Source organism: Saccopteryx bilineata, chromosome 4 (assembly GCF_036850765.1).
Source record: "Saccopteryx bilineata isolate mSacBil1 chromosome 4, mSacBil1_pri_phased_curated, whole genome shotgun sequence".
Taxonomy (NCBI): domain Eukaryota; kingdom Metazoa; phylum Chordata; class Mammalia; order Chiroptera; family Emballonuridae; genus Saccopteryx; species Saccopteryx bilineata.
Genome location: NC_089493.1, coordinates 127,365,305 through 127,389,459, shown reverse-complemented (window position 1 = coordinate 127,389,459; position 24,155 = coordinate 127,365,305). Strand labels below are relative to the sequence as shown.

Genomic DNA, 24,155 nt, shown 5'->3' with positions numbered 1-24,155 from the left:
GGCCAGTTATATAGTGTTTGGGAGAGCCTGAGGGGATACTGAGGCAAAAGTCCTGGTATGTCCAGAATGCTCCTCCTTGGGGGGCTTCGAGCATGTGGGTGTTGAACCAAAAGTCCTGGTATGTCCGGAGCCCCTCCTTGGGGCGGGTTGTCAACTTTTTGGAATTCCTCTGTCTCAGGGTCAATAGTCCAGTAAGGGTGAGGTCTGACAGATAAGCGGAACATCAAGAGGGCAGCTTGGAATTCACATATCTATCATTTCTCGACTCTGTGGTTACATATAAAAGAAAAATAGTTATTAATTTTATACTATATGGTGAGGGGTGATGAGGAGAAAGAGGATAAACAATTGGAAAATTATTTCTTCTTCTGGAGAGAACTCAAGAAGGGAATCTTGCCAAGCCAAGTCCCTCATCCAGTTAAGGAGGTCATCAATTTCCATGCTGTAAGGTCTGAACCAGGTGATGTCTCTGAAAACCTGAGTGAGGAAGTAAAAAAATTTTGCAGGGGAATTGTTAGTTGCTTGCTGCTAGTGCCAAGTGGACAGAGTGACATGGTGATGCATGGTCTCCTGGATGAGCCTCATGAGACATGCTGGTCTGGTTCCTCTCGAATGAGAGGACATATGGAGATTTTAAGAGACAGGAAACTTGTTGGTGTAAGTTTTTTAGAAGGATTGAATATGTGTGGTTAAAAAGGAAGAGGGTTTAGAGAACATTCAGGAGGGAACTTCTTGGGCTGAGGGGCGGCTTCTTCCTGCTGTCATCCCTACCTATTTGATATTTCCCTCATGAAGTTCTCCTTGGTGTACTGGGGAATAGGAGTGTAGGAGCATTTGATTGTATGTAATCCTAGAGATTTCTCTCATCCCAGCCTGTATGAACTTAATAAAGAAAGAGGCAAGTATTTGGACATTAGCAATGCAGAGATAAGGAGGGTTGTATAGGGGTATGTGTGTGAAAGTTCTTCCATGGTAAAGCTAGAGACATTTTTTCCTGGCAGCCCTGGAGAGAGCAGTAAGCTTGAGTTAAAAGAAATGATTCATGTCCGTTTGTAGGCTCCAAGAAGACCCAGTGATCTTGTCCTTTTACTATGTGAAGGGTAAAAAGACTGAAACGCATTAAGAAGTGAATGCTATTCATTCTCCTAGTTCTTCAGGGATATGGGAGAGCTTTAGGGTTTGGGGACCTGTAGAGGTTGAAAGATAGAATATAGGAGGTTTGCTGATACAGGGTTTCAGATTTTTCTGTTTCATGAGGGCAGGTTTCAGGGTTGATGTGTAGGGTTAGGTAGATTTTTCCAGTGGTCTGATTGGTGAAGGTCTGCATGCGGTTCTGTAAGAAACTAGTGAACAAACGTAAGAGGCAGGGTCTAAAAGTTAGAAAAATAAATAGGAGAGTGAGTGGAGCAATGAAAGGTAATAGTCAAGGCGCCCAGTTTGTGTGAAACCACTGATTCCATGTTTACGAATTCACTGGACTTCAGAGAGAGAGAGAGAGAGAGAGCAAATATAAATAAGACAGGGAAATGTGGCTAGTCCCCTGTCCCTAGATCTACTTTTGTAGAGATTTCTAAAGCAATAAGAAGAGAAATTACCTGTATAGCTCATTTGGTCCTTACATTGATGGATAGTGTATTAGGAACTGGAAGAGGCTCATGGGGTGGGATTAGGTTGATATTTAGGGTGAGATAGATTAGGGTACAGGTTTTTGTCTAATTAGTATGGAGACGCAGATAGGTGTTGGTCCCACACGAGTAGAAAGTTCCTGATTTGGTGAGGCAGGCTGAGAGGTGCAGTGGGAGTGAGTTGTCAGGATAACGGTGTGTGGACTTGTCCATGTGAAAGTCAGTCCTTAGGTGAATGCTGGAAGTGCCTCTTGGACAGTGTTTGAACAGTTTGCTGAATGACCTATAAAACCTGCAAGTACTTAGGGAAAGGGTGTTACATTTCTACACTTTGCAGTTAGAGTTTAAGTCCTAGTGACCACTGCTTCTAGCTGGAATTACCAGCAGGTCCCAGCCTATAATAGTCACGGGGCATTGAGATAAGAGGAACAAAGGAGATACTAAACATTAAATAAAGCAATAAAATCAGACTGTCAATACCCACAGTAGAGATCTTTGAGGGATAAATAAAACTTAAATATTCAGGCAAGGCATAGTAGATGGCCCTTGTGTTTACAAGAAATGAAATCAGTTTATCTGCTACTTGGAAGAAATACCTTAGGCTTGTGAAGGATGTCCTTGGGCCTTCAGTGGCAATTCCCAGCATGCTGGGCAAGGTCAGGTCACAGGTAGCTGGAGCAGGGCTAGAAGAGACTGAACCCTCCCTCCATGGAGAAAGGGGGCAGCTTACCTTCTCGTGTCCCTCTTTCCACAGCACAGGTGTGTCACCGGTGGGGCCGGGAAGCCTGGCAGGCTTCAGTTCAATGACCTTTCTTTCCACTCTGGAGCAGGGCCTTGATAGAATGCTATGAAACCCCTTAGGGTGCTGGAGCCAAAAGTTGGTATTTCCTGACTTCTTTTGGGCCTTATTTGCCTTTTCTGTTACTTCCTTGGTCATTATAGACCTTAAAAGCCATGCTCAGAAGATCTCACTGAGGGGTTTGACTAAGAGAGTAAAATTGGGAATTCAGTGTTTAAAGAAGCCTATTAGACTGAGGAAAGAAAGGATTTGATCTATGGTGGTAGGTGGTTGGAGACTGTGGAGGGTCTGAGTTTGATCTAGGGTGAGACTTCAGGTGGTGGGGATTAAAGTAATGCCTAGATAGTCTAGGGACTGAGAATAAAGTTGAGCCTTAGCAGAGAAGACAGGATAACACTTCATAGCGAGGAAGTTAAGGGTGGTGGTGAGTCTCCTTGAGGCAGGCAGGGAGGGGCTGCAGAGGAGTAGGTTATCTATATATTGTAAAAGAGTAGTAGTTTTGAGATTGCGTGCTGCTAAATTTTGAGCTAGTGCCTGCCGAAATAGGTGTGGGCTGTTTCTGATCCCCTGGGGTAAAATAGTCCATGTAAATTGCTGGGCTGCATTAGTGTCTGGGTAAAGGCAAACAGAAAGTAAGAGTCAGGGTGTAGAGGAATGGTAAAAAGGCATTCTTGAGGTCTAGAACCCTAAAGTGAGTGGTGTTTGAGAAAATGTGTGACAGTAACTTGTAGAGATTAGGGACCACTGGATGGAGGGGAATTACTGCCTCATTGATTAGGTGTAAGACTTGTACAAGGTGAAAAACTCCTGAAGGTTTTCAAACAGGAAAGATGGGGGTATTGCAGGGAGATTCCATGGGGATGAGTAAACCTGGTTTATGAGGTGGGTAATTACTGCTTTAAGGCCTTAGAAACAGACACAGTTACACATTAAACAAAGACTTCACATATTATGAATTAAGAAATTTAAATGAGCGCGCTTTAGTTGTTTCAATTCACTGGGAATATTTTCTGACAAACAATGAGACAAGACAGATTACTTACTCACATAGCTTAATATACAATTCTGTTTTTTAAGTTTTTCAAGATGGCAGGGAGTTGCCAGCAAAGAGGGGAGGAAGAGAGAAAGACGGATGGACAGTGTGAGCAGCTGGATGGAAAGAAGGAAAGTCAGAATCTGCAGGAGGAGAGAAGGAGGTTAAAGTATTGGTGTGGCGCCACATGGTCAGAGGAGTCAAAAGGATTTAGAACTCTGAGGAGAGAGGAGAGGGCAAGGAGGAAAGAGGCACAGTCACAGTTTGTAAGGAAGGAGGAGGGGTCGGAGAGGAGACAGACAGAACTGTCAGTTTGTAAGGAGGGAAGAGAGGTCAGAGATGAGACAGGCACAGCTTCTAAGGAGGGGGGAGGGGACAAAGAACACAGTGGAGAAGGGAGAGGCCCCTGGCCAGCAGGGGAGGAGAAAGAGACTGGTGAAATGAGAAAACAGGATTCAGTGAAGGGAAGAGCTTTCTGGAGGGAAGAGACTCCAGCAAAAAGATTTTCTGAGAGACTAGAGAGGGGTCCCGAGAGAGGGGTGCCCCGGGGGTCAGGCAGGAGAAGGAGAGAGTTTGGGAGTCCACGGAGAAGGAAAGATTAGGAGCAGAGGTTTTAGGTGAGGTTTCTTTGGCCAAAACCGGCCTGCAGGTGGAACAGAAAGTACAGAAATTAAGGACAGGAGAGAAAGGAGAAGAAAGCCTGCACGTAAGGAACTTCTGATGCCCTCCCCGTCCGGTGGCAGAAATTGTCAAGATCTCTTAGGATATTATAATCGAATGTCCTGTTTTCAGGCCAATGGGAGTCATTGTCTAGTCTGTACTGAGGCCATGCCATGTTACAGAAGAAGATTAATTTCTTTGGTTTGAGGTCTGAGAGACCGAATTTGGCGAGGATTTTTATGAGACATCCTAGAGGGGTCTGGTCAGAAGGCTTAGACCCTGAAGAGCCCAGAGTGGAGACAGGTGAGCAAGAGGAGGCGTCCCCACCTTTTGTCACTGTCTCAAGAGGAGAGAATCTCCGTGTGGGGGAGTCGTCCCTGATAGAGGTCGTCACCACCTGTCAGGGAGCTCCGAGGACGAGAAGTCCGAGAGAGTGGAGAGGTTTGGCTAGGCGCCTAGTCTTCCGTGCAGTCCACTGAGACTGAGTCAAACCCCTCAAAACGTGAGGCGTATCAGAGAAAACCGTCCGACCAGAAAGTGGTATTTTTAGAGAGAAATTTAGAGGCCAACCGGGGAAGGGGAAGGGAGAAACTCCTTACCTTCTGGTCCAGCAGGGGTTCAGGACAGGGTTAGACTGCCGGCCAATCAACCCACAATTTCACGTCCAAACAGAATCAGGGAGTAAGCCCGGGACGAGCTGCCGCTGCCCATTGCTTCCCTGGTTGTAAGTTTGAACGGCAAAGAGGGATCGTCCAGGCAGTTAGTACCCTGTCCCGGGTTTCAGCACCAAATGTTGGAATCCATGGGAGTCCGAAAGACCAGAGTAACAGGCTTTATTGAAAGGAAGAAAGGAACCCTGCCGGGCACTTCTCCTGGGGGAGAAGAGCACCGGTTACAGACTAGAGGCCAGTTATGTAGTGTTTGGGAGAGCCGGAGGGGATACTGAGGCAAAAGTCCTGGTATGTCCAGAATGCTCCTCCTTGGGGGGCTTCGAGCATGTGGGTGTTGAACCAAAAGTCCTGGTATGTCCGGAGCCCCTCCTTGGGGCGGGTTGTCAACTTTTTGGAATTCCTCTGTCTCAGGGTCAATAGTCCAGTAAGGGTGAGGTCTGACAGATAAGCGGAACACCAAGAGGGCAGCTTGGAATTCACGTATCTATCATTAATGAGTTAAGCTTTGATTTAAAAAAATTTGAGGCCCTGGCTGGTTACTCAGTGGATAGAGCATTGGCCTGTGTATGGACTTCCTGGGTTCGATTCTCTGTTAGGACACACAAGAGGAGTGACCATGTGCTTCTTTCCCCCTCCCCTTCCCTCCCCTCTGTCTTACCCTTCTCTCCCTCTTTCCCTTCTGCAACCAGTAGCTCAATGGGTTTGAGCACTGGCCCCAGATGGGGGTTGCTGGGTGGATCCCGGTCAGGGCACATGCGGGAATCTGTCTTACTACTGTCAAAGGCCTTTTTGACATATATGGAGTTTAACATGATATGATCTTTATTTTGAGGTCTATTAATATTATCCTTACTCTCCTAATATTGATTCATTTTGTATTCCTGGGAATAGAATCCCATTTGGTCATTACAAAGAAACACACACGTACATACATACTTATACATATATACAGACATTTATACACAATATGTATTTACATTGTCGTGGTCTGTTTACTAGTTTTTATTTATGATTTTTGCATCTATATTAAATGAGATTGATCTCTATTTTTTATGCTATTTAAATTATGCTTAAGTGTTATCATTTTACTTTTGATTGTATGTATGTATGCATGCATGTGTGTATGTATTTATATGGGTTTATTTGAGCCAGACTTAACAACATATACTGAGGGGCAAGATCTCAAATGCTTCTGCATTTAGATTTAAAATTTTTGACCAACTCTATCTTATTCTTTTGCCCTCACCCCCAAGAAAACAAAAACAAGGATAAGTCCTTCTTCAGTAACAAGTTTCATTCCTCATTTCTTTCCTAATTTGAGGAATGTTAGTTTCCAAAGGTATAGATGGCATTTTTACTCACAAAAGCAGGCTCTAGTCAAGTTGGGCTGCTCTCTCTATTTATGATTATGCTGCATGAGAGGTTATTAATAGGTAAAGTTGTATATGTTGCTGTATAACATACAAAGTACCATTATGTATAGTCATTGATTCTTAAGACACATTTTTAATTTAAGAATGGCAGATTTAAGAGTGGCAGATATTTATTTTCCCACTTTATGCATGAAATTCAGGTTTGTCTATGTTAAATGACTACCTAAGAAGGTTAAACTTTCTCTTACATCAATAACGAGCAAAATATCTTTATCTTGAGTAGTAAGTCAACAAATACAGATTGAACATTTTAAACTTTAACATTGAGTCAACAGATAAATACTGCTCATTTTTATCTTTCACCCTATCATTCATTAAGCAAATATTTATAGAGTTCATTTTGAGTGCCAGACACTATGCTAAATTTGAGAATGTAAAAACATGTAGACATGTTCTCTGCCATTAAAGTCCGTATAGTTTCTTTGGGAAGATAGATATTCATGAAAGTGATTACAGAAAATGAGATAAATACAATGATTGTATGTGTCTGGAGGAGTTCAGAAGAAAAGATGATTTTTATTTTGGATCTTAATAATTTGCCAAGCAAAAAACTTGGCAATCACATTACCCATTGAGGAACTCACATTAGCAAATGAATGGAATCCTGACAAGAGCTTGGTGTGCTTGAAGTAATCAATGGCTACCAATTATGGGCATAATGGTCAGCTGGTTTCAGACTGTGAAAAAACTCTGTAATTTATCCTCTGACACTGGGAAGCAGATTAAAATTTTTTTTTTTTATAAAAAATAAACATACAAAAGAGTAAAGGAGCTCCCACTTAGATTCTACAATTACCAAATTTTGCCATGTTTCCTTCATTCTTTTTCTTTTTTTTAATGGCAGAGAAAGAGTCAGAGAGAAGGACAGATAGGGACAGACAGACAAGAAGAAAGAGAGATGAGAAACATTAATTCTTCGTTGCGGTTCCTTAGTTGTTTATTGATTGATTTCTCATATGTGCCTTGACCGAGGGGCTACAGCAGACAGAGTGACCCCTTGCTTGAGCCAGCGACCTTGGGCTCAGGCTGGTGATCCTTGCTCAAACCAGTTGAGGCTGCGCTCTGTAAGAATGAGACGGCACTCGAACATCAGATGTGCAGGCTTTATAGGAGAAAGACCTGCTGGGGCAATTCTCCGGGAAGAAGGGCCCCCCAAACAGACAGAGGTAAAACTTGATAGGGTTGGGGATAGCCTTGAGCAAGGGTGTGCTGGTATGTTCGGCTTTCTGGAATACTCCTCTTTGGGGTGATTGACCAGCTTCCTGGAATTCCTTTGTTCCAGGGGTGATTGTCTGGTAATTAAGGGTGGGGTCAGGCAGCCAAGCAGAACAGCAAAAGGGCAGTTGTAATTCATGTATCTATCATGCTCAAGCTGGCGACCTCGGGGTCTCAAACCTGGGTCCTCCACATCCCAGTCCAATGCTCTGTCCACTGCACCACCACCTGGTCAGGCCATTCTTTTTTTTTCTGTGCTGATGTATTTTATTTTTTATTTTATTTATTTTTATTTTTTTACAGAGACAGAGAGAGAGTTAGAGAGAGGGATAGACAGGGACTGACAGATGAGAAGTATCTATCATTAGTTTTTCGTTGTGCATTGCAACACCTTAGTTGTTCATTGATTGCTTTCTCATATGTGCCTTGACTGTGGACCTTCAGCAGACTGAGTAACCCCTTGCTCGAGCCAGCGACCTTGGGTTCAAGCTGGTGAGCTTTTGCTCAAACCAGATGAGCCTGTGCTCAAGCTGGCGACCTCGGGGTCTCGAACCTAGGTCCTCCGCATCCCAGTCCGACGTTCTATCCACTGCGCCACTGCCTGGTCAGACTCTGTGCTGATGTATTTTAAAAACAATCCCAGATGAGCATAATATTAATTCACCCCTATATATAGTATAAGAAACAAGTGAAAATAGAGGAATAACATGATTTAATCTTATTTTAAAGGTAGATAACTCTCGTAGCAGTATAATTATGAATTAAAAGGATGGAAAGAACGCTGTCCAGGATTATGTTAGTGTAGTTGAAAGACAGAGCCTTTATAGTGAGAACTGACCTGGGTTTAAATCGCGGTTCTGTTGCCCTGGCTGGTTGGCTCAGTGGTAGAGCGTTGGCCTGGCGTGCGGGGGACCTGGGTTCGATTCCCGGCCAGGGCACATAGGAGAAGCGCCCATTTGCTTCTCCACCCCCACCCCCTCCTTTCTCTCTGTCTCTCTCTTCCCCTCCCGCAGCGAGGCTCCACTGGAGCAAAGATGGCCCGGGCGCTGGGGATGGCTCCTTGGCCTCTGCCCCAGGCGCTAGAGTGGCTCTGGTCCCGGCAGAGAGACGCCCTGGAGGGGCAGAGCCTTGCCCCCTGGTGGGCAGAGCCTCGCCCCTGGTGGGCGTGCTGGGTGGATCCCGGTCAGGCGCATGCGGGAGTCTGTCTGACTGTCTCTCCCCGTTTCCAGCTTCAGAAAAATACAAAAATAAAATAAAATAAATCACGGTTCTGTTGTATACTAGCTACATCGTCTTAATATCTTTGAGTATCAGTTTCTTCACTTGTAAAATAGAGGCAGTCATATTTGTCATGCAGAGTGGGTAGAAGAATTTAACACATTAGTTTATGTAAGTTTCTTCTCCCCATTTTACACCTGTAAGAGCCTGTTTCCATCATTTAGACTAGAGGTGATAATGGTAATTCAGAAGAAGTGATTAATTTTAACTACTGCTAGTAGTAGTGATAATGAATTTGCTAAGAAGACACATTTGAGCTTCATTTTAATGAATGAGTGGAATCTTCTGGACAGAGGGAACAGAATTGGAAGTGGAAGGAAGACAGCGAACAATTTATTTAAGAGTGAATATCATGTTTGAGGGAATAGACTGTATTTGGGAGTGATTGAAATAACAGAGCATGCAGTGGGAGGGAACAAGGGAAATAAGAGCTCAAGAGTCAGATTTTAACCCTAAAGAGGTTTGTGATAAGTAATTTGGATTTAGTAGTCAAAAACACTTAAATTTATAGAAACCCCTTTTCTTGTTTGAGTTTAACCAATTGCTCCAGTTTGGGTAAGAGGTAGTGAAGAATTGGTGGGTGCATACTGTATAAAGAGAATAGCATCAGAAATACAGTTCATGTTTGTTTATTTATTTAGTGACAGAGAGAGGGACAGATAGGGACAGACAGACAGGAAGGGAGATAGATGAGAAGCATCAATTCTTTGCTGTGGCTCCTTAGTTGTTCATTGATTACCTTCTCATATGTGCCTTGACCCAGATGGCTACAGCAGAGCAAGTGACCCCTTGCTCAAGCCAGCGACCTTAGGTGCAAGCCAGCTATCTTGGGCGTTAAGCCAGCGACCTTTGTGCTCAAGCCAGTGACCATGAGGTCATGTCTATGATCCCAAGCTCAAGCCAGCGACCCCGCACTCAAGCTGGTGACCTTGGGGTTTCCAACCTGGGTCCTCCACATCCCAGTCTAATGCTCTATCCACTATGCTATCGCCTGGTCAGGCTACAGTTCATGTTTAATCAAGTCTATCATGACTTTCAGGATAAGTTTTATCCTTTTGGTACATGGTATAATGGATCTTCTTGATCCAGTACTTGTGCCTGTCTTATTCTCTAGCTATGTTAATGATCTTTCCTAAAGTTGATAGGTGCCCTTTTTTATGCCTTTACATAAAGACAGTTCTTCTTGTCTTATTCGGGGCACTCTTTCAGATTTCAGAATCATTTATTCTCTTGATGGATAGATTTAAATAACATTTACTGTGTGCTATGTATTTACTCTGTGTAGCAGGCATCCCCAAACTACGGCGTGCGGGCCACATGTGGCCCCCTGAGGCCGTTTATCCGGCCCCCTCCACACTTCCAGAAGGGGCACCTCTTTCATTGGTGGTCAGTGAGAGGAGCACTGTATGTGGCGGCCCTCCAACCATCTGAGGGACAGTGAACTGACCCCTTGTGTAAAAAGTTTGGGGACCTCTGCAGTGTGTAGGAATTCTTTCTTACATCCTTTCTCCTTCTTTGATTGGATCTTTTTTGTTAAGATATATTGATTTTAGAGGGAGAGGGAGAGAGTAGAGAGAGAGTGAGCGGTTACAGTTGCTTCATATTAGTTTTTCTTTTTTTCTTTTTTTTCTTTAAATACTTTATTTATTGTTTTTACAGAGACAGGAGAGAAAGGGGAGCATGGAATGGGAAGTATCAACTCATAGTTGCTTCATGTTAGTTGTTTATTGCTTGCTTGTTGTATGTACCTTGACCAGGGAAGCCCAGGGTTTCAAACCCGCAACCTTGGCATTGCAGGTCGAAGGTTTATCCACTGCGCCACCAGAGGCCAGGCACATATTAGTTTTTCATTGATGACTTCTGTTATGCGCCTTGACTGGGCTAGCTCAGGGCTTCAAACTGGCGACCTCATTTCAGGTTGATGCTCTATCCCCTGTGCCACCACAGGTCAGGCTTGGATTGAATCTTATGTGCTCTCCTGGTAAATGTTTAATATCCAGGTGATTGCTCTATACTAAACCCAGTCAACTCAGTATGGGAGCTGCTACTTATTTCCTTCACTAGTTTGTAAGCCCCTTGAGAACAGGTAATGAGTCACTTATTTCTATATTTGAACAATACTTACTTACTAAATCAATAAATAATCATTAAATTGGTTCCAGAATGTGGCAATAGCATGAATATGTATAGTATATCTTTGAGCTTTTCTTAAAATAGTAGTCTGGCCAAAGTATAGTATCTGAAAGAATGTCTAGTGTGTTATATCACCCTGGGAAGAAAGTAAAGTCTGTATCATGGGAAGTTCTTGTGTGTGATGTTTTCAGCTTCTGACATTATTTTGCTTTATTATAAACAAGTGAACAAAAGATTTATGAATTTATGCATATAACAGCATTATGACACTGTTCATCCATTACACAATAATTGTGAATATACTAAAACAATCTGGGTAGCTGCCTTTATATTTTTTCATCTTCTCTGAAAAATATTTGTCTACTTTATATTAACCAATTTTTATTTTTCTCCTAGTGCCTATGTTGAAAAATATCTTCTAGAGAAGTCCAGACTTGTTTATCAAGAGCATAATGAACGGTACATATTTCATTTAAGTTAATATTTGTATAATGCAGATTGACTTTTAGGAACTTTGTATATTATGACCTTTAATTCAGTTTATACTATACATAGTTTTACATATAATTGTTATTTCTGTCATGGGCAGAAAAGTGCACTTTTTATGGGGCTGCTAGGAGATTTTTTAATGGGTATATAGAATTGTTGCCCTTTCTAAATTCTAGGCAGTTGTCAGAACAGAAAAACTGGTATCTTATACTCTGTGAGCATGTGCCTTTGGACCACCATTTTTCATGTCTTAGTGTTCTCTCTGTAACTTGAGAAAAAATTTTAATAATGCTTTTAATTTCATTATAGTATGTGAGGTATATGGGACTTCAAAGATGATGTATGTAATCTCTTTCAGATGAAGGAAACAAATATTGGAGATGTAAATCGTTTGCTTCATGTTTCAGTGAGACAAAATTTAACATCCAGAGTTTGAAGTTAAACAGACATACATATTCAAATATTGGATATGCCTTGGGCATCTCATTTAAATTCTTTCCTTAGATATTTAGTCTCACTGTACAAATAAGAAACTATTGTAGAGTGTTTAGAGGGTTGAATGAAATAACATTTATAAACTGTTATAGCCTGACCTGTGATAGTGCAGTGGACAAAGCGTCTACCTGAAATGCTGAGGTTGCTGGTTTGAAACCGGTCTTGCCTGGTCACAAGGCACATTCGAGAAGCAACTACTACAGTTGATGCTCCCCTCCCTTTCTCTCTCTCTCCTCTCTTTAAAATCAATCAATAAAATCTCTTAAATAAAATGTTTATATATAAAAAATAGAAGCTCAGTAATTAATAACTAACATTATCATAATTAATTACCTACATGGTTAGGATTAGAACCAGACTTCTCTGTTACTTCTTTTGTGGCTAGTAGATGAGAAAATCTGAATTAGAGTTTCAAAATGAAGGGAAGAGTCTTTCAGGAAGAGAATGGTCTCAAAGACTTGCAGAGCTTATAGGTACTACTATTAGAAGATTATTAGTAACTTTCTAATATATTTTAATGGCGTGCTAGGGATATACTCCTGGATTCCTTGTTGTGGTTTTTAAATTTTTTTAAAGGAGAGAGAGATAGCCACTGTCACCTTAATGAAAAGACAGGGAGGTCTCCGCCTGTACAGCAACAGACACAGGGGCCACAGACAATCCAGCAGTCTTCTGAAGACCCATGGGTGCTACTGAGAGAATGTCAGCACCCAGCTCCCAGATAATGCACGCTCCCCTCTGCAGAACCCCTCGGTGCTCAGCTGCAGTGAGGGTTAGAGGAGAAAATGGCATGGCCACAATGCTTATGTCATCAAAATCCCCAGATAAAAGGGTTTGGGTGATTATGTTTTATTTGCTCAGTCTGTGACATGCTGTTGGTACACATTAAAAAGGGTCACCTCTAGACTGCTTTCTCTTGCTGTGGCCCTGCTTTTATTTCTTTTAATGCAATTATGACTGCCCCCTAGTTACAGCGTTTGAATACAAACTGTCCAATTTGCAAAAGGGCAAAAGAGATCTATCTCCCTTACAAATAATATATCTCGTCCTCCTCATGATTAGGCCGACCCCCGTGAAACCTCTCACTCAGGAAAAATCCCCCATAGAACAGCAGGAAGTTATCTCTGTATGGCTTCCAGCTCTGCCACACCACTGTTCCAGTCACCTTGTTTGCAGGGTCTTACGTCTTTGGGGGAGAAACTGGTGTTGTTAGCTACGAGAGACAACAGTCAGTCGCTGATTCAGCCGACCACCTGGGTCATGTCTAACACCAGACAGTACTTTTCCCAACAGGAAGATTCATTTGAAACACAGAAAACAAGATCTCAGGCACACCTGATTGTCCAAAGTAATGACCACAAAGCATAACCACCAAAATCTAGGTTACCAAAAAAGGCGTGTCCAGCTCCAGACAACGGGTCATACACTGACTTTTAATTTTAAAAAACTTGAGAAACTACAAGCACTACTCAGGGGTTGGTGTTTTCAAAGAACCTCAAGTACAGACAACAATTTTTTAATTTTTTTAAAGGAGAGAGAGATGAGAAACATCAATTTATAGTTGTGGCACCTGAGGTGTTCATTCGTTGCTTGTTGTATGTGTCTTAACTGGGCAAGCCCAGGGTTTTGAATCAGCAACCTCAGCATTCCTCAGGATTCCAGGTTGAGGCTCTATCCACTGTGCCACCACAGGCCACGCTGGATATAATTATTTTAAAATATTCTTTCTGCACCTTATTTTCTTCTTTTTTGGGGGTTCCTATTGTCCATATCTTTGTGTCCCACATTATGCAAATAGTGTCTGCTTAATTGTATCCTACACATCTCTGAGACTCTGCTCAGTTTTCTTCATTTCTCTTTCTGTTTTAAGGCTAGTCTCAGTTGACATGTCTTCAAGTTCACTCATTCATTCTTCTGTCTGTTTGGATCTGATATTGATCTTCTCTAGTGTTTTGTTTTTGTTTTTCAACTTTAAAATTTCTTTTTGATTTTTTGATGTTTTATGTATTTATTAATAGCCTAGATGATGAGGCATCATTTTCATATTTGTCTTTAGTTCTCTTTTTTTTAATGTTTATTGTATTGATTTTAGGGAGAGAAAGAGACAGACAGGAACATTGATCTGCTTCTGTATGTGCCCTGACCAGGGATCAAACCAGCAACCTCTGCACTTTGGGATAATGCTCTAACCAATGGAGCTACCCTGCCAGGGCTGCCTTTAGTTCTCTTAAACATGGTTTTTTAGTTCTTTGGATATATTTAAAACAGTTGATTAAAAATGTTGTCTAATAAGTAACATCTGGGCTTCCTCAGTGACAGTTACTAGCATTGTTTTTTATTTTCTCTATGTGCTATATTTTCTTGTTTCTTTGCATACCTCAATAAATTTTTTAAAATATTGGACATTTTAAATAATACAACAGCTCTAAATATGAGATTTTCCCTTTCCCAGGATTTTCGGTTGTTGTTTTTGTTCTGTTTGTTTCTTCACTTTTGTGAGCTAACTTTGTGAGGTCTGTATTCTTTTTTGAATTTGGGCTTCTAAGTAAATCTGCTTGATTAGGTAATGATTACTATTTCCAAGAATTAAAATTTCCTTAAATGTTTGAGTTTGAGTAAGGGCTCTGTGTGTATTGGTCTTGCCTTTTACACTCACATAGGCTTTTAAAATTCTGTGTTCACCTTTACTCTCTTCTGTACAGACCCTCAAAGTTAGCCAAAACTGAGAGCTTAGCACCTCTTCTGGTCTTTGTGGAGCTAGCACGTGACTCTGGGCATGCCAATAGACTTGTATATGTGCATGGCCATCTAGATTCTTGGCAATATATTGGTCCTTAAAAAAAAAAAAAAGACTGTGTGGAGAGCCTCAGAGTTTCCCTTTAAGGTTTTGGTTAGCTTTTTGTTTGCCCCAACATTTATCCACTGCTTCAAGACAGTGACATGTTAAAAAATTGTAATTGTTTTCTATAAATGCCCCTGGGGAAAAGACTTTAACCCTGGCCTTACTTTGCATCAGGTCAAACAAAAGAAAGTTTTCAACATAGCTTTTTTCAGACAGTTCAGATAATGATATTTTTCATGAAATGAGGTTCTGAACGAGCTCCAACCCAGATCTGTCCACTTTGGAGGCTGCCTGGTTTCTAGTGTTGACAAGATTGTCAACTGTTGGCCTGACCTGTGGTGGTGCAGTAGATAAAATGTCAACCTGGAAATGCTGAGGTCGCTGGTTCGAAACCCTAGGCTTGCCTGGTCAAGGCACATATGTGAGTTGATACTTCCAGCTCCTCCTCCTTCTCTCTCTCTGTCTCTCTCTCTCTCTTCTCTCTCCCTCTCTCTCTCCTCTCTAAAAATGAATAACTTAAATTAAATTAAAAAAAATTCTGGTTTCTCTTAAAAAAAAAAGATTGTCAACTGTTGGTTTTGAAGGCTACCATGGATCTAGTGAACAGCAGATGAAGTAGGACAAGTTAGAAGGCCACAAAACCTTACTAATATTACTGAGATTTAGCTGATTTTCTTTTTTTAATTTTTTTAAATTTTTAAATTTTTTTTTATTTTTTACAGAGACAGAGAGTGGGTCAGAGAGAGAGATAGACAAGGACAGACAGACAGGAACAGAGAGAGATGAGAAGCATCAATCATCAGTTCTTCATTGTGCATTGCAACACCTTAGTTGTTCATTGATTGCTTTCTCATATGTGCCTTGACTGCGGGCCTTCAGCAGACCGAGCAACCCCTTGCTGGAGCCAGCGACATTGGGTTCAAGCTGGTGGGCTTTTGCTCAAACCAGATGAGCCCGCGCTCAAGCTGGCGACCTTGGGGTCTCGAACCTGGGTCCTACACATCCCAGTCCGACACTCCATCCACTGCACCACCGCCTGGTCAGGCTAGCTGATTTTCTTGTGTAAACACTCCCTGGATTGTTGTAAACATTTGCTCAATTTTTAGAATTCTAAAAAGTTGATTTTTACAAATTTATTAGTGTTCTAATTGGTTTTATGAAGGAATTTTCAGAGGTTCTATCTTTGCCATATTGCTGCCTTCACCCCACTTTTAAATTCAGCATCCAAAACAACATTTTATTTTATTGAAAATATTGAATTTATCACCTTTGTGTTAAAAAGTGAAGCAAAGCTGAAACATTTTAGTAATTAATGTTTGCTTTTTTTTTCCAGTTAAATGATAACCATAGGTCATGTTCATTATAAAGCCATACTTCATTTTTTCAACAGGAACTATCATGTGTTCTATTACCTCCTGGCAGGAGCAAGTGAAGAAGAGAGATTAGCATTCCATCTTAAACAACCAGAAGAATATCATTACCTTAATCAGGTAAGTGTTAATGAGAAGCATTTCAAATCTAGGGCATTATTAAATTTTAGCTCTTGATAACAGTTTTATTTATTACTATTTTTAGTACCTTCTTTTCCAAATCTGGTAATGGATATTAACAAGTGTTTTCAAACATGCAGTGTAAAAATTTGTATTATGTAGTTCTCAAATTTAAAAATCATTACTCTCATGAGTTTTAAAAGTTGTATTTGTGCCTTTTGCTTTTTGTAGGTATCTCCATGTTAGAAAAATGGTTTACTCTCTTCAAAGTGATTTACTTTTTACAGACCACGCATGTTACTAATGGTTAATGCTTGCCCTCTTCAAGGGATTACTTTAAACTTTATTTTCATGTTTTGAAGTCTTAATATGTATACCTTTTTGCACGATACTGTGGTACTGACTTAGAGTATGATTATTTTTATAATTTAGTGAATGATCCTATTAAACACTCAATATGAAATGCATCAGAGGAAATTACTTAGGAAATTTGTGTCTTCCCTTGAAACTCATATTATACTCCTAAACTTCTATAATAAGTAGTAATTATCAGAACTTTATGTCGGTTTCTCTAAGTTTATCCCTTATATTAGCAAAAATTCTAGGACCAATATTAATGGAATTGGTCTGACAGAACATCATCTAAATAAAAAATTGTGTCTTATTATTTTAACTTTTTGAGGCAAGATGTAATATCTATGGAAAGGCATTTCTTTACAGTAATTAAGAAGTTTTTATGGTGATGTGTAAGCAAATTGATACTTTGGTAATGGATCAAAGATTATAATATGTATTTAAGGTTATAAAAGTAGTATCTTAGACTCTTTTCAAGATATACACCATGAGCCCTGGTCGGATAGCTCAGCTGGTTAGAGCATTGTCCTGAAGTGCAGAAGGTTGATGGTTTGATTCCTGGTCAGGGTTCATACTTAACAGATTGATGCTCCTATTTCTTTCTTCCTTCCTCTCTCACTAAAATCAGTAAATAATTATATAAAAGCTTGAAAAGATACACTGCATGCTGTATAACTGATACTTCTTAATTTTGAAGTGACATATTTGTAGTTTCAACTATTTGCATATTTGGGTGACTAATTACTTTCCTTTTTAAAAAGTAGTAATTACCCATAAATGAGCTGATAGTTATTAGTATTAGAGAAATTCAGAGTTTATTACTGTTCTTCCAGATATTTTTGTAATCAGTGGCCATACCATACATATTCTTGTCATAAGACGAGTAATTAGACAATATTGGAACTTAGAGATTAATAAAAATCTCAGAGTCACTAGAAAATAGTAAGTATGGATTGGCTATAATAATATATCATTTCCCAGAATTTGATCATTTACGTAGTTGTTTCTTGTTTTATGCTGCTATACCAAATAACTTTCTTTGGATAACAGCAGTGACACCTAAACACGATGGTTAATAGATTATTAGAGATGTATCATAACCATTATTTCTACCTAACTAATCTGCCTTACTTTCAGATAACAAAGAAACCCCTCAGACAGAGCTGGGATGATTATTGCTATGATTCTGAGCCGGTCAGTACATGTACCTAAATACCGTATGTTCCTCTTAAAGGACCATTTCCTTGCTCATTTGCTTCTATTTCATGACTTAGAAAAAAAATCAGCTATCATGTGAACAGTCTAGGAAAGAAGATAAATCAGTGTTTAATTTCTTTTAATTGATTTATTTGTGTATATACACATACATATATACATACATTTATATGATTTGTCGATTAAGAATCAGTTAATTTACATTTTGGGGATTCCCCCTCCCCCTCTAACATTCAGTATTTATTTTGACAAATAGTAAATTGATTGCATTCCTGATTTCAGCATTTATGTGGATCCTTATGAACCACAGGGGCTTTTTCCTTAATATTTACTTATTTTAATTATTTTTTAGTGGGTTTATTACTCACATGAGTAGTAGTTATTGTTTATTTTTCAAAGTTACTGCCTTCCTGTGTTATTTGTCAGTAAACAGTCTCCTTACATAATGAGTGCATGTATAATATTTCTGAAATATTTTATAGCAAAAAAGGCTATATTATATTTTCTGTTTTATATTGTCTTGTTTTTAAATTGAGTAATTTAAGGAAATATGATATAGTATAAAATGATTAGGAATATTTATAATTATTTATTATATTTATAAGGGCAAGTATACACTCATAAAAAGCACAAAAAATCTTTTTCCTTTTCTTCAGTTTATAATTAGGTCTGATGTAAGGCTCAAAACACATGTTCTTCTCTATCTATGAATTAACTAATGAACTAACTTATTAACTATTCTGTCTGGATACATAAAATGTCTTAGTCCTTGATTTAAATAACCATGACTTTGATTTTTACTGCATGTGAGTAAAACTCCACTAATTATAAAACTAGCCTTTTTCAGAATTGAAAAAGATCAATAATTATAGACATTTTTTCCCTCAAAATTTAATTGTATTACCATTTTATAATCCAGTAATTTATGGTTTCATATTGAACATTTTGGAAAATAGGCCTTGGCCAGGTTGTTCAGTGGGTAAAAGCATTTTCCCAGCATACTGAGGTCATGGGTTGGATCCCTGGTCAGGGCACATATGAAAAGCAATCAATGAGTACATAAGTAAATGGAACAACTAAGTGGAACAAGAAGTTGATGCTTCTTTTTGTCTCTCTTTCTCTCCCTCTTACCTATCTCTCTTACTCTCAATGCAAAAAATTAACGTTTTGGAAAATAAATTTTAGACATTTATATTTATTATACCAAGTGAGTCTGCCTCATTGGGAAGTAGGTAGGAGACCTAGAAACTCATGGCCACTAGCAAGACTTGATTGCTTGTACAGAGCTTACAATGGAATTGTACGCTGATCTGCTCTTCATTAAATAGTCTAAGTAATGCTCAAGAATTTGGGGTCTGAAGTAGACAGACCTGACTTGAATACTAGCTTATCCACCAGTTTTGAGAACCTGAGCTAGTCACTTCTTTTGTTTCTATCATTTATTTAAGGGGTTAATAATGGTCTTTATCATGAATTTTATGAGTATTAAATTAGTGCTGGCCCTGGCCATTGGCTTAGTGGATAAAGTATCTGCCCCATGAATGGCCGTCCTGGGTTTGATTCTGGACCAAGGCACAGTGACCATCTGCTTCTGTCCCTCTTCCTCTACCCTTTCTTTTCCTTTTCCCCTCCCACAACCAGTGGCTTGATTGGTTTGAACGTTGGCCCGAGGCACTTAGGATAACTCTGTTGGTCCCAGCATGTCAGCTTCAGGTGCTAAAAATAACTTGGCACTCAAGCATTGTCCCCAGACAGGGTTGCCCAATGGTCAGGGTGCATGCAGGAGTCTGCCTCTCTATCTCCCCTCCTCTCACCTAAAAACAAAGAAAAGAAAAATAAATCAGATGATGCATCTAGAATATATTTGCTTGATAGAGTGCTTAATACTTAGTAAGTACACAATAAATGTCCACCATTGCTGCCACCATTGGACTCACCATTATCTGCTTTTTTCTTCTGGAAAGACTTTGTAGCCATATTCTCCTACTACCTTAACATTACTTTTATCACCACCCTCCTGTTTATTCTGTTTTCAAGTCTATTCTAGTTTGAACTTTATAATTTGTTGTCCCCTCCCCCCACCCTGCCCACAAGTTAATAAAAGCAAGCAGTTAGTCTGAGGATCTTTTGGTTCCTTCCTTGTAGCTCTTCCTCATACTATATTTTGGGGCAAACAAAATGTGTTTCCCTCTGAGTTATTAGAATTTATGTGACTAGCATTATAGAAAGGATTGTTAAGGACTGTTCTGCCACCTGTGCTATACATTTTATGGAATTGTATGAATGATCCTAAGGGAAACTATAGTGAGAGAGTTGCTTTTAACAGAGGACCTGATGTTACCTATTGCGATGCTGATTTAATTTCTTTTAAGGATTATCCTTTGAAATAAGCTTAAGCAAATAGTGTTACATAGGAGTGAGCAAATGATTTAGAACTGTATAGATTTTGGTTTGGCCATCATGTTATTTAGGCAAGTTATTTAACCTTTGAGTTTGTTTTCTCCCCTACAAATGTACATACAATTATATATACATAGCTATATTTATCTTTTTATGTTTTGAGGATTTTGTGAGATTCTGTACGTCAAGTGATTCTGCCATATGTAGAAGACATTTAGTAAATGCTAACTTTCCCTCTTTAAATGGTAATAAATCTATTCAATAGTTTATTTTAAAGCTGGTTTTAAATAACTTTGATGCAAAGGGTTAGTGTCGCCTAATTCATTTTATTTTTATGAACCAATATTTTAATGATTTTTGGGTCCAACTCTCAGTTGGTATGATCCTGATATGCCAAGGTTGCAGTTTCAATCCCCAGTCAGGGCACATACAAGAATTAACTAGTGAATGCATAAATAAGTGGAATAACAAATCGATGTTTATCTCTCTAAAATCAATAAATAAAAATTTAAAATATTTTTGCTTACCAGAAATTTTTTTCCCCCCTGTATTTTTCTGAAGCTGGAAACGGGGAGGGACAGTCAGACAGACTCCCGCATGCGCCCGACCGGGATCCACCCGGCATACCCACCAGGGGGCATCGCTCTGTTGCGACCAGAGCCACTCTAGCGCCTGGGGCAGAGGCCAAGGAGCCATCCCCAGCGCCCAGGCCATCTTTTGCCCCAATGGAGCCTCGGCTGCGGGAGGGGAAGAGAGAGACAGAGAGGAAGGAGAGGGGGTGGGTGGAGAAGCAGATGGGTGCTTCTCCTGTGTGCCCTGGCCGGGAATCAAAACCGGGACTCCTGCACGCCAGGCCGACGCTCTACCACTGAGCCAGCGGGCCAGGGCACTTACCAGAAATTTTATAGGCAGAATATGCATGGGTTCTCAGAAAGAATTTTTGTCGAAGTGAATTTAAAGTTTTAAACTATGCATGTATGCTTTTCCATATAGAGAATAAATGTATTTTCAACAGTATTGTAAACCTTAATATTTAAAAGTATTTATCTAGATGCATTAACTTATTCTTACAGTGTCTGAAGCAGGTTATACAAGGTAGGTGCTTGATACTTTTTAAAAAATAAATGAGCACTTTATTTCTCAAAGGAATGTTTCATTCAGTTCAGTTCTTATTCATTAATTCAGTGATTATATATTTATTTCAATAGTAACTTTCTTCTTGGCCCTGACTTGTTACTAGAGATCAGAAGTGAATATAGCAGATAACAGTGCATATGTTTATTGAGTGTTTGATACAACATTCTGTGGGATGATAGGCATTACAAAAGTGAGTACATGTTAGGAAGTTTTTGACAATGGAAGTGTAATAGACTCTGAAAACATATAGTAAAGGGATTTAAAGACTTAAGTGTACAATGTAATGTTTAACTTTTTTTTGGTTACTCTAAACAAGGAATATTTTTTTTTAATCTGGTAGCGCACACTTTTTTTCTTTTGCTGATTGATTACCATATTTATATTGTTTCATTAGGAGCTATTTATATTTTATCAAATAATGGTATAACATGAACGTTTTTATATCATATAAATCTGTATTCCACTTATCAACTAAATCACTACGTCTTCTAAAATTTATTTTTAAGAGGATCTAGTTCAGTGCCTGTCATATATGTAGGAATTTATTAAATATTTGTTGAATAAATAGTACTTGTTTGTGCAGTTGAACTCTCTTGAATGCTTTGGGTCTCGAAAGCATTCAGAACTACTAAAAGTCAAAATTGGTATCATGTTACTTTTGAGATTTTTGCTTTAATGATTGTGAAAGGGAGAAAAATGGAAACTTCATGGTATTTTGGTAAGTATGTGTTTAGTTTGCAGAAGATAAGAGGTCTAATGAATTTGACTATGTCTGAGTATTCACCAGCTCTAATTTTTATGCATTGGTGTACCTATCTAAAATTACTGTATTTCTGAGTGGTTTATGTTAGTTTTAAATAAGCAATCTTATTTTGTTTCCCTTTCTTTTTTCTTAAGCAGGATTGCTTCACAGTGGAAGGGGAAGATTTGAAGCATGACTTTGAACGCTTACAACTGGCCATGGAAATGGTAGGCTTTCTTCCCAAGACACAGAGACAGTGAGTTTACTTATTATATTCTTATACCCTCCATAGAGAACAAATTGTTATGTGTGTTTAAAAAATTCCCTTATCTTAATCCTTTGAAACAGTTTTACTATATTTTTGATTTAGTACCTTTCTCATCTTAGCCATGGCTTAGGAAATTTATTTTTTGGCCCTGGCCAGTTGGATCAATGGTAAAGCATCAGCTTGGCATATGGAAATTCTGTGTTCAGTTCCTGGTAAGGGCACACAGGAGAAGTGATTGTCCGCTTCTCGCACCACCCCCATTTTCCTTCTGTAGCCATGGCTCGATGGTTTGAGCAATGTTGGTCCTGGGTGCTGAGGATGGCTCCACGGCCTCCACCTCATGCTAAAATAGCTCAGTTGCTGAGCAATGGAGCTGTCGCCTAGCTGGGCAGAGCATCGCCTGGCAGGGGTTTGCTAGGTGGATCCCAATCAGGGCGCATGCAGGAGTCTCTCTCTGCCTCCCTGCCTCTCAATTAAAAAAAAATTTTTTTTTTCTAAAAGACTTGTTTTAAATTCCTTTTCTGTCAAATTTTTTGAGATTCTTTGAGAATCAGTTGAAAGCAGGAGCTCTTCTTCGTGTAAAATTTATGTCTATAAATATTTGCATATAATTGTAAGATTTCTCTGGTGCCTCTCAAGCCTCTTTATGGGCCTTCCTTAAACATTGTTGTTGTTTTTTTTTTTTTTTTAATTTATTTATTTATTTTTAACAGAGACAGAGAGAGAGTCAGAGAGAGGGATAGACAGGGACAGACAGACAGGAATGGAGAGATGAGAAACATCAATCATTAGTTTTTTGTTGCCATTGAGACACCTTAGTTGTTCATTGATTGCTTTCTCATATGTGCCTTGACCTTGGGCCTTCAGCAGACCGAGTAACCCCTTGCTCGAGCCAGCAACCTTGGGTTCAAGTTGGTGAGCTTTTGCTCAAACCAGATGAGCCCATGTTCAAGCTGGCAACCTCGGGGTCTCGAACCTGGGTCCTCGGCATCCCAGTCTGACGCTCTATCCACTGCGCCACAGCCTGGTCAGGCAAACATTGTTGTTTTATAACACTATTTTTTATAGCTTCTTGTCTTCTATATCATTGATCTCTAACATTATTAAAGCATATATACCTATCAGTAAAACATGATTTTCCTCTGTTAATTTTTACAATTGTTCTAAACCTATTTTATTAAATATAAACAAAAATAATAATAGAAGAGGTTGAGCAAAAGATGAATTAAATTATACTTAAAATTAAAGACACAAATAATGTTGACTCTCACCAGAAAAAAATTGTAGCATAACTATATTTTTGAGGAGGGAATTAGTATAGATAAATATGTCAGATCTAATTATATTGTCAACTTTAAATCTCATACCAGGAGGAGAAAAATACCAGCTTTGCCATTTTCTTGTTTGCTTGTGATAACATTAGAATGAATCTTCAATTAACATATTATTTGCTAGACTTTTTTATGAAAGATAAGTTAAAACTAAATAATATGCAAATATGCAAACTTACTTAATTGATGGCATAAACTGCAGTTCACTTGAAAATTACTAAATAAATGAGAGTACCCTGTTAGTTCCTTCATGCTGCATTACTTATGTTTTTCCCCTAGGTTACTGTATTTGTTCTATCTGATACCTGACTGATACCTACTGAAGTGTCAAGTCAATATGCTAAAGAGTAGTGAAACTTAATTATATTTTTTTAAGATGATGTAAGATACACAACATGTCAGAATTGCGATTTTTACTTCTTACACACTAAAGGTTGTCCTCTGTGCTTTCTGATGTGACAATCTCCCATGTTGGAAACCACTTAAAATACTATATTCCTAGTAGCATTACATTCAGTTTAACCCTTTTCTATTGCTCAAATATT

The 24,155-nt window shown here is 39.3% G+C and overlaps 1 protein-coding gene across 5 annotated transcripts in view; it reads left to right on the top strand.

The window, feature by feature from the left end:
* MYO9A (myosin IXA) overlaps window positions 1–24,155 on the top strand; it is a 290,547-nt gene that overhangs the window by 79,622 nt on the left and 186,770 nt on the right. For 4 of the 5 annotated variants that reach the window (XM_066277974.1, XM_066277975.1, XM_066277972.1 and 1 more), the window contains exons 4-7: window positions 11,244–11,306; window positions 16,064–16,163; window positions 17,655–17,711; window positions 22,170–22,267. In XM_066277974.1, the coding sequence (XP_066134071.1) occupies window positions 11,244–11,306; window positions 16,064–16,163; window positions 17,655–17,711; window positions 22,170–22,267 (318 nt within the window). The remainder of the gene's footprint in view (window positions 1–11,243; window positions 11,307–16,063; window positions 16,164–17,654; window positions 17,712–22,169; window positions 22,268–24,155) is intronic. The other variant, XM_066277973.1, reaches the window with a different exon arrangement.